The following is an 18,325-nucleotide window of genomic DNA, read 5'->3' as shown; positions in this document are numbered from 1 at the left end:
AGGTGCCAGTAGCTCATGCCTGTAATCCTAGCTATTCAAGAGGCTGACATCTGAGAATTGAGGCTCAAAGCCAGCCCAGACAGGAAAGTCCATGAACCTCTTATCTCCAATTAACCACCAAAAAACCAAAGTGTTGCTGTAGTTGAAGTGGTAAAGCACTCACCTTGAGCTGAAGAGCTGTGGGACAGTGCCCAGGCCCAGAGTTCAAGCCCCACATTGACAACAAAGCCAACCAAACAAAAAAAAAACCCTCCAAAAATAAGAGTTTAGGAAGTCCACAGACAATTAACCAATAGGAGCCTAGTGAGAACTTATATTCCAATCCTCTCTCTAGCTTAGTTCTTGGAGTTGTGCAGGCCCCAACGAGATGATCATATCAGGACTGAATAGATCTAGTCTTTCTCAGAGCTATAGACAACTGTGGCTTTTGCTTAACTAGAAAACACTGATCTGGGGGCTTCCAGAATCTATCTCCCACATCAGTCTCTTCAGAATCAGACTCCGACAGTGTAGCCAATAGGAATAGGCTGAGGAATCCCCAAGCCTATGGTAACTAATCCTGACACCAAGAAGAGAGTTCAAAACCTGAAAGGGAGATCACTTCTTTGCCTGTTCTGCTGTAGCCTGATCCTCTAGGAAAGTCGTGGGCTGCCAGGGGAGAGAGTAGGTTGAATCAACACAGCCCTGCAATCTGGCTCTTCTCTGGTGGTGGGGTAGAATGTTCCTTAGGGAGGAGATGGGGGCTGATTCTTGTAACAAGTCATAAGTCTCCTGGCCATGCAGGTCAGGGTAGAGAGTCCAGGCTGGTGGATGCCTGGAAGGACCTTGTAGCCTATAAAGTATTATTCTAAGGCAGGGGCTGAGTATATGAGCAGTCATGACTCCCAGGGAAGGATGGAGGCATGGGGGAAGAAATGCAGGGTAGAAGAGCTGTCTCTGCTGCTCCTCCTGTCCTACCACCTCCTTCAATTCTCTGCCCACAGGGATAATCAGGATGGGGCCGGAGAAAGTCACCTGTGAGTGCAAAGGGGGAGATGCTACAATGACTAGATAGACAATTGAATGTCTACCAATCACAGCTGAAGCTACTCTCATGTTTTTGTGTGGCCTCCAGACAATGCTGTCTGCAGCCTGCCTTAACTGTCACCTGGCTTGCTTTGATAGCAAAGATGGGTTTGAGAGAAAAAAGAAGGGCAGGGCTGATGGGCCATACCCACAGCTGATAGCACCTTTCTTCACAGTGACCCACAAGTCACTTGGCATTTATTAGGAATATATATTTCTCAGGATTTAGCCAAGATTGACTGCAACAGAAGCTCTGAAGGTGTTGCCAAGCAAATTGGTTTTTTGTTTTTGTTGTTGTTGTTAATTTTTTAAAACTGTTATTGTAAAGGGTTATAGTTGCATAAGTTACAGAAGGGTTATAGTTGCATAAGTCAGGTAAAAGTACATTTCTTTTCTTTTCTTCCTTTCTTTTTTCTTTTTTTGCCAGTCCTGGGGAGTGAACTCTAGGTGCTATCTCTGAGTGTCTTTGTGCTCAGGGCTAGTGCTCTACCACTTGAGCCACCGTGCCACTTCTGGCTTTTTCTGAGTACTCTATTGGAGATAAGAGCTTCATGGGCTATCCTGCCCTGGCTGGTTTCAAACTGTGATGCTCCAATCTGAGCCTCTTGAGTAGCTAGCACTACAGGTGTGAGCCACTGGCACCCACCTAAGAGTACATTTCTTTTTGCACAATGTCATTCCTTCTTGCCCACAAACTGTTTTAAAAGCACCCTTAGCTGGGTGCCGGTGGCTCATGCCTAGTTACTCAGGAGGTTGAGATCCAAGGAGCACAGCCCAGGCAGGAAAGTCTGTGTGACTTTTTTTGTTTTTTTGTTTTTGGTTGGTCGTGGGGCCTGAACTGTGGGCCTGGATGCTATCCCTTAGCTCTTCAGCTCAAGGCAAGTGCTCTACCACTTGAGCCACAGTGCCATGGCTTTTTCTGCTTATGTGGTACTGAGGACTCGAACCCAGAGCCTCATGCATGTGAGGCAAGCACTCTTCCACTGAGCCACCTTCCCAGCCCCTGTGTGACTCTTATCTTCAATTAACCACCAGAAAACTAGTGGCTCAAAGTGGTAGGTGCTGGTCTTGAACACAAAAGCTCAGGGATAGCACCCAGACCACGAATTCAAGCTGTAGTACCAGGATACATCCACCACTCCCCTCCCCCGCCCCCTCACACTACCCTTGCTTCCAGATCTTTCCATGTTGTAGTGACCAAAGTGGGAGGACACTCAGGATGGGGAATGCTTGTGTGACCACACACAGAGTGGCTGCTCAGCGGGTTGTGTTTTCAGGGACCGGGGAGATGTTGAATGTGGTGGAGCTATTTCTGTGATAGAAATTCTGTCATGGGGACCAAGAGATGAAACATCAAAAGTATACAGAGGAATGACGACATTGATCAAGATGCATTGTATTCATAAATGGCTTCATTTATCAACAGACAACTACTTAATGATAAAAATTATATTAAAGGGGCTGGGAAGGTGGCTCAGTGGTAGAGCGCTTGCCTTGCATGCCTGAGACCCTGGGTTCGATTCCTCAGCACCCCATAAGCAAAAAGAAAAAAGCCGGAAGTGGCGCTGTAGCTCAAGTGGTAGAGCGCTAGCCTTGAGCTGAAGAGCTGAGGGACAGCGCCCAGGCTCAGAGTTCAGACCCCACGACCGGACCCAAAAAAAATATATTAAAAAAGTTCAGAAGAGCACCTTGGGGGAGCCTGAAGAGACAAGGCTGAAAGTTGAAGCCTGGGGGTTGTTTTTGGCAGGGGGAACCCCAAGGATGACTTTAAGCTGGGATTAGAAGACTGAGCAATAGCAGAAAGAAGTTACACTCCTCCCCTAATTTAAGGCAAAGAGAATCTCCAGAGGACAATGTATTCTCTCTCCCCACTCTGCCAGAGCCTTGTCTCTTTGCTTCTGGGAAGCTCTCAGAAGACAGAAGAGCATTGAGGGCTGCTCACAGAGCCCACAGTGCCTGTGCTCCCACACCGCCCGTTACTGCCAGCCTATGACCTGAGCTCCTTGGAAGGCAGCCAGCTTTCTGCATACCCATCTCCTAGGGCATGGAGGATGCCGGGAGCTGGTGCGGGGAGGGTTAGGGATGGAGACTCCAAGGCCAAGGCTGAAGGGAGGGCTTGAACTTCAATTCCTCTCTAGTTTGGGGTTTTGAGTTCAGTGGATAGGGTTTAGGGGGCACAAGACACCGCCACACAAACATCAGGAAGACACAAGGAAAGGACTGTTTATGGCAGAGGAGGAGACAATCCTAAGGGCATGTTTGAGGGTCAAATACAAGAAGGTAGAGGAGGGTCCAATTAGCATTGGTACTCACAGAAACATATGCTGTCAGGCAGATGACCAGGGAGGCAGTGATTGCATAAGGGATGGATGTGTTAGGATTCTTGGCTTCTTCTCCAGTGGTAGCGATGATGTCAAAGCCAATGAAAGCGTAGAAGCACGTGGCTGCTCCTTGTAGCACCTGTGTGGATGAGGGCACTTGTCAGGCTCAGAAAACCAGTGCTCTTAAATATGGGGTTGACGACTGCAGACCTTACAGAGGGTAGAGGAGGGAATATGGTAGAGCTGGTGAGATGTCTGTGTTCCGATCTACTAGGCTTTCTTGCTCTGGGACCCTGGGTAAGTTCTTCCTGAGTAAATGACCACGTCACCATGGGAGTTGAGGAGCACTGTAGACTCCAAGGAGGAAGCCAAACCATGCATGTTGGTGGGATTGGGTTTGTTCAGAGTGGTGTGTGTGTGTGTGTGTGTGTGTGTGTGTGTGTGTGTGTGTGTGTGTGTGTGTGTGTGTGTGTGTGTGTGCATGTGCGCGCAATCCTAGGGCCTGGGACCTGTCCTTAAGCTTTTTGCTCAAGGCTAGCATTCTACCACTTGAGCTACATCTCTACTTCTAACTTTTTGGTGGTTAACTGGAGATAGGAGTCTCATGGACTTTCCTTCTGGGGCTGGCTTTGAACCTTGGTCCTCAGATTTCAGCTTTTTGAGTAGCTAGTATTACAAGCATGAGCCCCTGGCATTTGGCAGGAGTACTGACTTTTCAGACAGAAAGAGATGTGTTCTGCCACATACTAGTTTGGAGACCAATGCCAAGTTCCTATCCTCTTGGAGCATAAGTTTCTTTATCAGTAAAATGGAGACAATTATAGTACTTAGTTTGTAGGGTTGTTATAAGGATCAAATGAGATAAAATCTCAGAATATAATAGGTGCTCAACGAAGATTTGCTTTTTACCACTACTATTACTATTATCATAACCCAAGGGCACAAATTCTTCCTTCTCCCTATCCTCTTCTTCCTCCTCCTCTCTCTATTTTTCCTCCTTCATTTAAAACTTGGCACATGTATATGAGGTACTGCCAGGGGTTGGGCACTGTGATGAGAATACATACCGAACACAAAGGGTGCTGAGTTTGATGTTGTGGGACTTGGGGTTTGGAGGATACTGAGAGCTCCCAGATGCAGCCTTGACAGTGGGACAAACTGAATGAGACTGAGAAGTATCTATTAACTGCAAACACAAATGCTTCCATTTCTTAAGGGATACAAGAATGGTTGGCATTTATTGATAATGGTTAGATGTTACAAAAATTATGATCGAGCTGGAAAGAGGATATTCATGAGCCTACAGTTGCACCTATAGAATTAGAAAGCAAGTATAGTTGAAGAAAAACTGGACAATTGGGAGAGAGCAAAGGAAGGGGTGACATTGCCCAAAAAGAAATGTACTCATTACCTGACTTATGAAATAACCCCTCTCTCAATAAAAAATTAAAAAAATCCAAACAAAATGAAGAAGGAGGAGGAGGAGGAAGAAGAGGAGGAGGAAGAGGAGGAGAATGAGGAGGAGGAGGAGGGGGACTGGATAGATCAATGACAAGGAACTCTAGGGTTCAATGGCATTAGTCCGCCAACAGAACCTAACTCAGATGATTCCAGTGAATGGATCATCAGTGAAGGGACACCAGTGAGCATGTGGGCAGGATCAAGGGAGTAAACTAGGGGGTTGAAGCAACCTGTGAGGGACAGGATGGTGTTTCTGGAGTCCTTGAGAGGTGGAGGGGTGGAGCATGGCTACCCACACAAGACAGTGGTGGGCCACTACTGGGCAGGAACATGCTTGTTCTTGCTCTCTACCTGACTGCCTGATAACTCTTTCCACCGACTCACCCAGCCAAGGGTCCTCTGGAGCATGCATGAAGGGCAGAGATGGAAAAAGACCTACATACCGACCAAGGTCAATAGACCCTACCTAACAATACACTGGTGACATGAGCAGATGATCACAGAGAAGGCAAAATCAGCAAAAGGTCATTTGTAAACTTGAATTAGGTTCTTCATTTTGATTATTTTTGTTTGTTTTAAAGACAGGATCTCACTCTTTAGCCTGGGTGGGACTTGAACTCACATCTTCTTACCAATGCCTTCTAAATCCTGAGATTACAAGTAAGTACCACCACACTAGGGTATGGGAGGTGATTTGAATGGTTATTCTTTCTGGCAGGCAAATGGGTAAATACACAGAGGTTCCATGAAATGATACTAAATGTAGGTATTTCTACAAAAAATAACCACTAAAACTGTTTTCCACTGCGCTTTCCAGATTTTTGATCTGGCCAGGAATGGATGTGGCTTCCAAGGGTGAGAATCTCCGTGAACAACATTGGTGGATGAGTGAGTGAACTTGCACGCACAGGTATGTATGTTTCATGGTTCACTGATACTTTATCTTCCTTTTTAAAACATTATTTATTTATTTGGGTCTGTACTAGGGCTTGAGTTCGGGGCCATGGTGCTGTCTCTGAACTTTATTTGCTCAAGGCTAGTGCTTTACTACTTGAGCCCCACCTCCACTTGTAGCTTTTTGGTGGTTAATTGGAAATAAAGAGTCTCATGGGGGCTGGGAAGTTGGCTCAGTGGTAGAGTGCTTGCCTTGCATGCCTGAGGCCCTGGGTTCAATTCCTGAGCACCACATAAGCAAAAAGAAAAAAAAAAGCCGGAAGTGGCGCTGTGGCTCAAGTGGTAGAGCGCTAGCCTTGAGCTGAAGAGCTGAGGGACAGCGCTCAGGCCCAGAGTTCAGGCCCCTCGACCGGACCACCCCCCCCCCCCCCAAAAAAAAAAGAGTCTCATGGACTTTCCTGCCTTTGAACTTCGATCCTAAGATCTCCACCTCCTGAGTAGTTAGGATCACAGGTTTGAGCCATTAGCTCCTGGCTTCTTTAGTAATTTATATCATTTAAATGGTATTACACTCCATTCTGATAAAAACAAAACAAACAACAAAAAAAGCTAAGATGTCTTCCCAATTTGAGCCTGGTATGGACGCTCAGGTAGGTGCTCTGGAGAAGGTTTGTCGTGCTCAGAAGCTGCCATGCCTTGGTTGCTAGAGGGCTGCTGCTGCTTACTTAAGTTGTCAAAAGCCATGCCATTTGTGGACTCAGGGTGGGGCTCTGGGAAAGCTGCCCCTTTGTTCCTTGCTGACCGTTGAGCAGCCTTTCAGATGAGGCAGTCCTCCCATGTTCTGTCTTGGCCAGCCTGCCAGATGCTAGGAGCTAATTAGGCACCTTTACACAGTGCACTCCCGAGGTAACAAGACAAAATTCCAACGTCAAAAGCATTGTTGGGTGCCCTCATGGCCCGGTCTATCAGCAGCCTTGTCTGTAGCCACAGTGGAATGTGCTAATAAGTTCCAACACATGGGTTCAGATGCGGAGACCATGAAAAACAGCTTTTCCTTTGTTTGAAAGCTGTCTGAATTTCCTGCAAATTCTTGCTCTGACCATTTTCCTGGGAGGTATTTGTGCTGCTAAAGTATCTTATTTGGATACAGAAAACCCATCAGATAGCATCAAGAACAAATAACATAAAGGGCACACACATCCAACCATGTTCAAGGTCTGAGAAATTGCAGATGGAAGAAGAGGTTCAGCTGAGGGCCAGAGTCACTTGATATAGGGGAAAATGTTTGTTGTTCTTAAGTTCTTCAAGACCAAAGAAGCAATTGACCCAGAACCTGTAAGTGAGTAAACCATTCCTTAAGCTATTTTCTTTGGAAGGGAAGGGGCTGGATCAGGGGGAAAGGGTAGGCTTTTGAGGGTTCTATTGCCAGAGGATTGATTTTTTAAAAAATTAACCCTTTCAAAGCACTTGGAAATGATTTGAAATCATGTAGTGGTGACATTATATAATCCCCTACATGGTGAGTTTCCCCATTTCATCCTATGTAAAGCTATGGAAAACCAGAGTGTTGCACTTCTGTATTCATCTCCTAATCAGCAGTATGCGTCAGGTTTCCCCATGGAATAAAGAAGAGTATATGTCATAGTTTGGTTGACGTTTGTTAGGTAGGAGTGGAAAATGTGTTCCTTATCTTGGTGCATGGAATGATCATAGAAAGTCGACAGGCCTTGAAAATTAGGATTTAAGTTTGCAGTGGCCTTGCTGGACTGGAAAACTGACCTGAAACCAAATTGAAAAAGAACAGGGCTGGGCCTGCTCACCAGGAAGGATATGTACTATGCTGAAATCCAAGGCCAAGCAGAGCCGATAGGATGAATCCAGCATCTTCACACTGGCCTGTGCTTTGTGCTCAAGCAATGTTCTCAGTTATGGCTGCTAGGACACAGCTGAGCTTTCTTCAGGGACAATTACTTTGTGCTGAAAATCCAAAATCCAAGCTAAGCATTCTGGTGACCACTGACAAATCTACTTAAGAGAGTAGATGTAGATTGGAGTGAAGTCACATGCAAGAAGAAGGAAAAAGAAGAGGAGGTGAAAGAGGAGGAAGAGGTGGGGGAGAAAGAGGAGAAAGAAGAAGGGAAGGAGGAGAAGGAAGAGGAGGAGGAAGAGAAGGAACAGCAGGAAGAAGAAAAGGAGGAGGAGGAGGTGGTGTGTGTGTGTGTGTGTGGGTAGGGTGCTAACTAGTCCCATGGGTCTAGTGTCAGGTTATTCCTTTTTTATTATGATATTTAAGAAGGCTTAGAAGGAAGGGGTCAACATGTCAGACATGAGATACTCTATTTAAAGGAGAAAGGGCATTGGAGCCACACAGCACTGGACAGAAAATTTAGTCATGGTGTTGACTGGCTAAGTGAACTCCAGCACTCTAGCCTCTTTGAGCCTTGCAATCTCCATTGTGGGGTGCGTGTATGTGTGTGTGTGTGTGTGTGTGTGTGTGTGTGCGCGCGCTTGCATGCGCGCACGCGCGTGCGTGCTAGGATCTGATCTCAGGGCCTTGTGTTCTTTTTTTTTTTTTTTAAATTCAATTTTATTTTATTTGTGAACATACTGTACAGAGGAGTTACAATTACATGGGCAGGATAATGCGTACATTTCTTACCAAGCATTGCAGCCTCCTCCTTTGTTTACCCTTCACATCCCTTCCCAGCCTCCCCCCTCCCCCGGGCCTTGTGTTCTTGTTTGTCTTTTTTGCTCAAGGCTAGTGCTCTACCACTTGAGAGAAACCTTCACTTCAGGCTTTGTATTAGTTAACTGGAGATAAGAAGTCTTGGATTTTTCTTCCTGAACTGGCTTTGAATTGCAATCTTCATATCTCAGCCTTCGGAGTAGCTAGGATTACAGGTGTGAGCCACCAGCATCTGGTATGTATTCTCCATTTTTAAGTTGAGGATAAACCATTACTTGCTTTCAAGTTTCCTGATAAGAGAAAGGTAACATTCACAGAACACAGCCCCAAGCAGCACAGGAGAGTCAGGAAATATGGTCTCCTTCCTCTTGCCAGTACAACAACTATTTTGAACTACAACATTATGGCCATCAAACAGTCAAGACTTTATTCTTTCTATTTTTTTCTAAGCATTTGGTGCAATTTGTTTTTTAATAGATGAAAAATGTGGGAACACTGAAGTGATCTGATTGCCAAGGTCTTACAGTAAGTCTGCGACCCAATATTTCTTAAATGGTTAAGAAAATGGTGAGAACATTTCCCCAGCAGCTACAATAAAAATGCATTTGAGTTCCAGGAAAGTATTCTTTCTTCTCATTCTTATAATTTGTTGTTTGTCTTCTGTGATAGGAAAGGAATCATTTGTTGTTTCTTTTATGTGATAGGAAAGGAACAATTTGTATCATTAGAAAATACAGACTAGAGGATCCAGAATGGGGTCAACAGTATTTCTTTGTCTCTTTCTTCTGGTTTTAACCAGTTATTCATCTCAGAGAGGGAAGACAAACCTTGTGGTTCTGTGGAATTCTTATAGATAAGCAGAAAAGTGGAAATGTTGGCTGCAGTTGCTTACCTCTCTCCATCGAACAGCATGCATGGTTTAGTATAAACAGAAGTTATTTTGAGTGTTCTCCCAAGAGTGATTTCTGATCTCTGGGTAGAAATCTTGGAGGAAAACCAGTCCAAGCAAAAACTACACAAGTCAAAGCCAGTGGAATTGTGGGCCTTCTTTCTGCCCTCAAGCACTAGGCAGAATGCCTCTCTTGGTCTCTGGTTACTTCAACATCTCTTCAACGAGAACATAGAATCTGCCAGCTGAAAAGCTTATGATTCATGTTCTACTGAGAAAGAAACAAAAACAAGATGCACCGGTGATCTTTACAAACAATTGCATGACACGAGCACGTTAGGTGATACTAGAGAAAGAAACCAGGTCTAACTTAGAATCACTGGCTGGCATAAAGAATTTGCCACTCAGCCTTGTTCATACTCCCGGGTCATGGAGATGAGATGTAAAATGTCCTTTTGGTCAGCCAACACTCTTACAACTCCCCAGTCCACACGAACCATGCCTCCGGAATGGGGTTTCTACCCAGAATTCTACTGAATCAGTTCAACTGTCCTCTGATCTCAGTGGAAGTCTCTTCTTAGGGTCAGATGCCTGGACTGGATTAAAAATCATTCTCTGGGTGACATTGATCAAGGTGCATTGTACTCATAAACTAACATGTTGAATTGAAACCCCTTCGCACAACTACTTAAAGATAAAAAAAAAAAAAAACACAACATACTGTCCTGGGTGCCGATGGCTCACGCCTGTAATCCTAGCTACTCAGGAGGCTGAGATCTGAGGATCATGGTTCAAAGCCAGCCTGGGCAGGAAAGTCTGTGAAACTCGTCTCCAACAAACCACCAGAAAACCGGAAGTGGTGCTGTGTCTCAAGTGGTAGAGCACTCGCCTTGAGCTGAAGAGCACAGGGACAGTGCCCAGGCCCAGAGTTCAAGCCCCCCTTCCAAAAAAATATTGTTCTTTTCCTCATTTTATACCTAGGCAAGACTCAACCCTTCCCTGGTCATCCACTCTCCGTAGGGCCTGTGGTACATTGTGTATTTGTGTACATGCCTACCTGTCTTGGTACACTGGAGAGAGATTTACAGAATTGAGGTGCTTCTGTATAGGATTTAGAGTATGAGAGTCCTGATTTTGGGTTCTAATTCTGCCACTTATACTGTGTGCTTAATAGCAACTTCTGAGTGTGAATCTTGAAGACCTGAATGGAAATATTTCTCTTCCAAGATTACTGGGATAATGGAATGAGATATTATGTCAGAAATAGCACAGTGTTAGCCATATTGTAAGAAGTCACAACATTGAGTCTATGTGATTAATTTGTGGTATATATGTGTGTATGTATACAAGTGTGTGTATGTGTGGATGTATGTATGCACGTGTGTGCTGTTAATGGGGCTTGAACTCAGGTCAGGTCCTGGTACTGTTCCATATCATTTTTTTGGGGGGGAGTCCAGTCATAGGACCTGAACTCTGGGCCTGGGCACTGTCCCTCAGCTCTTCAGCTCAAGGCTAGCGCTCTACCACTTGAGCGACAGCGCCACTTCTGGCTTTTTTTTCTGCTTATGTGGTGCTGAGGAATCAAACCCAGGGCCTCAAGCATGCAAGGGAAGTGCTCTACCACTGAGCCACCTTCCCACCCCCATATCATTTTTTGTTCAAGGCTATCACTCTATCACTAGAGCTATACCTCTGTTTCCAGTTTTTGAGTGGTTAATTGGAGTTAAATGTTTCAAAGACTTTCCTGCCCTGGTGGGCTTTGAACCACAGTCCTCAGATTTTAACTTCTTGAGTAGTTAGATTACAGGTGAGAGCCCTGGCACCTAACTATACTTTGTTATTTAGATAAAACAGACCTCAATGAATGCTTGGGAAACAAGCAACTTTACAGCAAACCAACAAACACTTTTTCAGAACACTCCCATTAATTCAGATAAAATGGATGAAAGAAGTACCACTATGATTCCTGAACAAAGCAGCATGTTCTTGAAATCTGTCATCCCAACGTGCAAGGCGGAGTGTGGGGCAGGTACACAGCCTTTAGGAATGAACTCACCCCTGACCAGCCGTGAGGCAAGAACTGGCCCTCCGCCCAGTATTTTCCATTGATGAAGAAGAGTCCTGCGATCATGATGAACACCCACACGGCCAGGTTCAGCACGTTCAGGACATTGTTGAAGCCCACGGAATTCTTCACTCCCAGTGCCACAATGATGGTGACAAGGACAGCAATCACCAGAGCCAGCAGGTCTGGGTATGATTCTTCTCCTTTCCCTATAGGGGAAAGACAAGAGTCATTACTGCCCAGAAGAAACAAGGGCCATGGAAACACCTGAATCTACTGCAGTCCATCTGTCCTCAGCTCTAACCCTACAGGGATGGTCCATCTAGCAGAATCTGTGCATTCTCTGCGTGTGTCCAAATGTGTGTGAGCACGTGTGTGTTTGTGTGTGTTCCCTACACAGATCTAGGAGTCTGTTTTCAGATGGTATGGTGGACAGGTAAGATGATCTGATATTCTGGAGCCTACAGTGGAATATGCGGTAAGACAATGACAAGGGATGGATGGAAACATGGCATTGAACATTCTGGTCTGGACTGTCCTGAGATATTGGAGATGTACAGAGAACTCTACCCTATTCTTGAAAACTGCTTTATGACTTCATTATTATTTATCGTATAGCTGGTTAGGTTTCTATTACTAGTTAGCAAATTTAGAAATGCACCTTTGAAAACCATTGTAGGAGGGGATTCTTTTTAAAACAATTAATGCATTTTTATTGTTATTGCAAAGGTGATGTAGGGAGAGGGGTTACAGTTATAAGAGTTATATAAGTCAGATAAAGAGTACATTTTGGGGGGGCAATGTTATCCCTTCCCCTGGCTCTCTCCCAGATTTTCCCTCCTGTCCCCACCCACAAATTCCACAAGTTGTATAGTTCATTTTCAACACAGTGCGTACCACTGATACATTTGTTCACCCTTTGTCTCACTCCTAAAGACAGATAGATGAACAAACAAGACAAAAGGAAAAGAAAACAAATACAGCAACATGTTTCCATTTCCTGGCATTTATTTCGATAAATATTATTTTATATGATCAGGTGCACATAGGTATTGTGCTTTTGTGTTTCTCTCCTAAGAATATCCTGCAAGAGGGATTTCTTTCCGTGTGTGTGTGTGTGTGTGTGTGTGTGTGTGTGTGTGTGTGTGTGTGTGTGTGTGTGTGTGTGTGTGTATGTGGTCACAGAGGGAAAATGTGCAGGTCCTGGCCTCTTGGCCTGGCCAATTGGCAGGGGGACTCCTGCCTTCCATGGAGGGAAAAGAGCATTGCTGCCACAGCCAGGAGACTAAATTCTGCAGAACTTCTTGCCAAAGCCAGGGGTGGGGCCTTGGTTCATTCCTCATCTTTCTGGACTTTACCCCTAAAATAAAGAGATGACCAGCCTAATTTTGGGGCCACAGGAGGCCTAAAAGCTTATGAACTCAAGCATGGTCTTTGTACTTGTAATCTTTTTTATTTTATTTTGTTCTGTGCTGGTACTGGCCTTGAGCTCAGTGCCTAGGTGCTATGCTTTTTTACTGGAAGCCAGAGCTCTCCTTCCAGCTTTTTGGTGGTTTAATTGGAGATGAGAGCCTCAGGGACTTTCCCACCTGCTATGAACTGGCTATGAACTATGACCCCCAGATCTCAGCCTCCTGAGCATCTAAAATTACAGGCACGAGCCACTGGCGCCTGGCTTTATGCATATAATCATGTCATGGTATTTGGTTCCTCAGCAATTTTGTCAATTAGGTTCTTCCTAATTGTTATATTACTGTAGGATGAGATTTTCTACTCTGAAAATTTAAAGTCAGAAGTGGTCTTGAGTCTGCACATTTTTGAGTGCCACTGTAATGTCATGGGTGGAGATTTCAACACCATAAAATCTTTTTCCATGCACAAACATATCATAAGAATCGAATAAGATTATTTTTAGGTTATGTGTATAAGAGATATATGAAACAAATAAATTTTGTGCTGTCCCTAAGATATGTAATCATGTTTAGGCAAATATTCTCAAGCCTGGGGAAAAATTTTAAATTCAAAGAATTAATAATAAACATTTCAGATAAAGAATGCTTAACCTCCTTAGATAACACTGTGGTGAGGGCATCAGTGGCTCACGCCTATAATCCTAGCTCTCAGGAAGCTGAGAGCTGAGGCTCATGGTTCAAATACAGTCTGGGTAGGAATATCTACAAGACTCATATCCAATCAATCACCAAAGAACCAGAAGTGGAGCTGTGGCTCAAGTGGTAGAGCACAGCTTTGAGCAGAAAAGCCAAGGGACAATACCCAGGCTCTGAGTTCAAGCTCCAATATAGACAGACAGACAGACAGACAGACAGACAGACAGACAGACACACACACACACACACACACACACACACACACACACACACACACACACACACACACACACACACACTGTCTTTAGGATTAGGAATTATTTTGCAAAACCAAACAAGAGTATTTAAAGTTCTTGGCACATTTTGCCAAATTGCACTGGGAAAGGGGAAGGCATTCATTTGGCTAAGTTTCTGTGCTGGGGAGAGAAGATGTTGGGGTCTCACCCAGGCCGTTGAGCGTTCCCACCGTGTCTATCATCCAGCCGCTGATGGTGTGATTCGCCAGGGAGTCAAACATGCTGCTCAGAGCACTGGCACCGGCTGCGGTACCAATCAGGTACTCCAGGATCAGATTCCAGCCAATGAAAAACGCCACAAATTCCCCGACAGTGACATAGCTGTAGGTGTAGGCTGATCCTGTGGTCTTGGGGACTCGAACTCCAAACTCAGCATAGCACACACCTGGGAGGGAGTCAAGCACACACAGATGGCGGAAGTCAGGAGACAAAGTAATCTCTTGGTGGTTAGTGATCTTGGTAGGAGACATTGGGAATGTCTAGACTCTAAGAACATATGCACAAAGATGAGAAGTTTTATATGCAGCCAGACATCCCAGAAGGAGGGGACATATTCTGAGAAGTGGATTCTTGGACGTTCCATTGTTGGGTGACTATCATAGAATTGTACTCACATAAAGCTATGATGTAGTCTACTACGCCCCTAGGCTATATGGTGTGTGTGTGTGTGTGTGTGTGTGTGTGTGTGTGTGTGTGTGTGTGTGTGTGTGTGTATTCATACATAATACATATGTGCATGTGTATATATTCATACTCATATTACTGAGACTGTTGAACAAAACAATATACGATTATGTTTAGCCAGGGGAAAATGATAGAACTAGTAGACTGAGTGAATATTAGATACACAAGGCTGCTGCTGGTGTAAAGCAGTACACTGCTTTATAGTAAATCTTATTAAAAAGAAGGGCATTCTAAAGTACAAATAAAACATATACCACAGTAAATACATATGCTGGCAACAGTTATTTATTATCATTATCCAGTATTATGTGCTACACATAATTGTATATGCTATACTTTTTTTTGAGATAGAGTATCCCTATATAGCATAGATTGGTCTTAGAATTTATGATCCTTCTGCCCCAGCCTCCTCAGTGCTGGGATTTCAGGTGTATACCATCACACTTGGCAGTGTTGTACGTTTATAAACTGGCAGCAGAGTACATTCATTTACACCGGCATTACCGCCAACAGTGAGGAATAGACATTACAACGTGAGTAGCAGCTACAATATCATGGTCAATGGGGATTCTCCAGGTCTAGAATAATCCTACTGGACCTCAGTCACACATATGTTCCATCATGGCCCTAAACATTGTTATGTGGTCCGTGAATGTATAATGAATCACTTTGAGTGCAATTCTAACCACTCTCCTTTAAAAAACACTTTTAAACGAAGGCAATCAGAATGTACTTGATTCCAGTATTGAAAAGCTGGTGCACCATGGGGGAGGATGTAGGAGGCCACAAGATAAACTACCTCAGTCCCAATTTTGTTGAGGACCAACCCTGGGGTTCTTGACCACACACCAGACAATAGTTCACTCTTATGTGAATAGAGAGAGCACATTTCTTTTCTTTTTTTGAAGGGAGTGAAATGCAAGCAAGCAAGCACACAGATGTCAAAAACATGAACACAATAAGTGATTCACTGCCATGTGATCCTCTCTCACCTCCCTGTGGAAGGGGCACAGGCCAGGTGGGCTTGGCTCTTGGGTTGGTTCTACCCTTTACATTCAGTTTTCTTATTTGTCAAATAAAAGTACTATGGGAAATGCTCTCTTAAACCTCTCCTATGTGGCTGGGTACTGGTAGCTCGTGCCTGTAATCCTAACTACTCAAGAGGTTGAGATCTAAGGATTGAGATTCAAAGCCAGCCTGAGTAGGAAAGTCCATGAGACTCTTATCTCTAATTAACCTCCCCCCAAAACTAAAAATGGAGCTGAGGCTCAAGTGGTAGAGCACTAGCCTTGAGTGAAAAGCTCAGAACAGTGCCCAAGCCCTGAGTTCATTCTAGGATGGGCACCAAAAAAATCTATCTATCTATCTATCTATCTATCTATCTATCTATCTATCTATCTATCTATCTATCTTTCTCCTATATGATAATATCTGTTGAGACTTGCTGCAAGAAAGACTGATATCACTTAACTCTTCTTTCATAGCTCATGTGTTGTCCTGTGTTATGGAAATGCTTAGGGGAATGGTCAGCCTCATCCCCACATTAAACAATGCAGGCTTCTATTTACATTTAGTTTGCAGGCCAATCCTCCTTCCTTTACTTTGTAAGAGTTTTCCAAGTTCTTTCCTAGACTGTCAGTTGTTACTTCTTTTTTTGGTGATCTAGGCGTTTGCCTGGAACAATCAGACCACCTCGTTCCCAAATTGCCGCTTCTGATGTTCAAATTCTGAAATGTAACCATTGGATGCTTCAACTGTTAGAAGGAGCCTAAAATTAAAAGGAAGAAGTCTGAAAGTAGGCCCCAAAGGCCTCCTCCATGAGAAGGGCAGTGATCATGTGAAGATTAAGAATGCAGGCCAGGTGATATTTTCCTGAAGGCTTAGAGGACTTTTGTATTTGTTTCAGGATTTTTGAGAGTTGAACTTGCACATCCAGAATAAGTTGATTTTCAGTGTTATGTGAAGAAGGATTTAGAAGGAAACAAATTTCTCCTCTTGGATAGAATTTTTCCAACTGATACTTTTTTTTTTTTTTTTTTGTCGGTCATGGGGCTTGAACTCCGGGCCTGGGCGCTGTCCCTCAGCTCTTCAGCTCAAGGCGAGCACTCTACCACTTGAGCTACAGCGCCACTTCCGGTTTTCTGGTGGTTTATTGGAGATAGGAGTCTCACGGTCTCTCCTGCCCGGGCTGGCTTTGAACCTCGATCCTCAGATCTCAGCCTCCTGAGTAGCTAGGATTACAGGCGTGAGCCACCAGCACCCGGCTCCAACTGATACTTTTAAAGCAGGCATGGATTTGACTCTTGATTTAACTTGCATTAAGCCAGTCATTACTGTAAGTTTATGTAATCAACATTCTTTCCACAGTACCCAATGTGCAAAATCAAATGTTAAAAACACTCAATTCACCATCAGAAGTCACTTGCCCAAAGTAATCAGTAAAAAGCCAAGTGATCATTAGGCCTTGTGAGAGACCAACCCCTTGCTGTCCTGAGTCAGAGGAAGAGGCCGTGGCTGAGCCTAGAGGAGGCTGACTTTGGAGCCTGTCAGTTACTTCTCAAGGGCCTGCTGGGTTTCTGATGACTATAGCTTGGAGTGAGTATGAGAAAAAAAAATCAGTCAGCCAATTAACACCTAAGACAATTTTTGCTCCAAAAGCTCTGTTATTTTGCATGTACTGTAAAGGGCCGTATAGTATTTTCAAACCCTTTTGAGTTGCTTGTATACAGGAATCCAGGCTTTTAGTGGGCACTAAAGGTTATTACACTTGACATTGAAGCTTAGTGATGAAGAGTGAGAATTTATAAGTACAAACATCTAGGGGGAAAAAATGGGGAAATTTTTGTCAGTCCTCAATGATTTCAAAATTACTGTAACATCAGAGAATCTGATTTTCTGGAAGAAATAAAAAAAAAAACACGAAAAGGGAAACTTTGGTTTTTTAATCTTAGAATATCTGGTAACTCAATGTCCAAGGTTGGATTACTTACCTTCACACGGGTGACTGGAAGGGGCCAAGTAGGTAAGCAGAGCTCTGTAAATTCATCAGTCTTTGGTTTCACAGCTTGAGGAAACTCTTACTTATTTGAGTTAAGAGGTAACACTCTGGAGAAAATACTGTAAACCAGTGACTCTCCACAAAGGTATGCTGACTCCCAGGGAGATTTTGGAAATCTTGGGAGCATCTCTGAGTCTCAAGATGGTTATGAACACTTGTGGGATTAAATCTATAGCGTTCTGGGTTGTGAGCCATTCTGCTCGGTATGGAGTTACCCCATGGAGTTAAAGGATTCCTTTTAGTCACACATTAACTTCTCAGGGTCCTAATGGGTATCTGGAAGCGCAAACTTGTTTATAATTTCTGGATCTGAATTTATGCCTACTTTAGATATAAACACAAAACTTATTTTTTCGTTTGGTATGGCGTTGGACACATTTTCTAGGATTGCAACAACTGGGGAAATGGAGGATTTGCTGTAATTTGTTTTGATTGGAATATCCTCAGAATTGGCCATCATTTTGGAAATCATGTTAACAGCAACTATACTCAGAGGGTTTGAGCAACCTGGGCACTAAGGGGGTTAGCATTTGTCATATTTGTGTTCACTGTGCTTCTATAAGGGGCTGCAATTTGCTGAAGGCTTTGCTTTGTCTCCCAATGTCCCCATGTCCAGTATTTACACAGAGAAATAACTATTGCTTTTGTTTTTGTTGATCCTGGGGCTTGAACTCAGGGCCTGGGCCCTGTCCTTGGGCCTTTCTGTGCTCAAGGCTAATGCTCTACCACTTGAGCCACAGTGTCACTTCCAGCTTTTTCTGAGTAATTTACTGGAGATAAGAGTCTCACAGACTTCCC

General features: G+C 44.0%; 1 protein-coding gene across 1 annotated transcript in view; it reads right to left on the bottom strand.

The window, feature by feature from the left end:
• The window catches only part of Slc7a14 (solute carrier family 7 member 14), a 108,066-nt gene that overhangs the window by 16,939 nt on the left and 72,802 nt on the right, over positions 1-18,325 (bottom strand). The window contains exons 3-5 of the mRNA XM_069991901.1: positions 13,934-14,170; positions 11,373-11,590; positions 3,379-3,525 (exon numbers count right to left, since the gene is read on the bottom strand). Coding sequence (XP_069848002.1) covers positions 3,379-3,525; positions 11,373-11,590; positions 13,934-14,170 — 602 coding nt within the window. The remainder of the gene's footprint in view (positions 1-3,378; positions 3,526-11,372; positions 11,591-13,933; positions 14,171-18,325) is intronic.

This window comes from Dipodomys merriami, unplaced genomic scaffold (assembly GCF_024711535.1).
Source record: "Dipodomys merriami isolate MVZ:Mamm:240054 unplaced genomic scaffold, mDipMer1.0.p SCAF_40, whole genome shotgun sequence".
NCBI lineage: Eukaryota > Metazoa > Chordata > Mammalia > Rodentia > Heteromyidae > Dipodomys > Dipodomys merriami.
The sequence above is the reverse complement of the archived record's forward strand: the minus strand, read 5'-3'. Positions and strand labels throughout refer to the sequence as shown.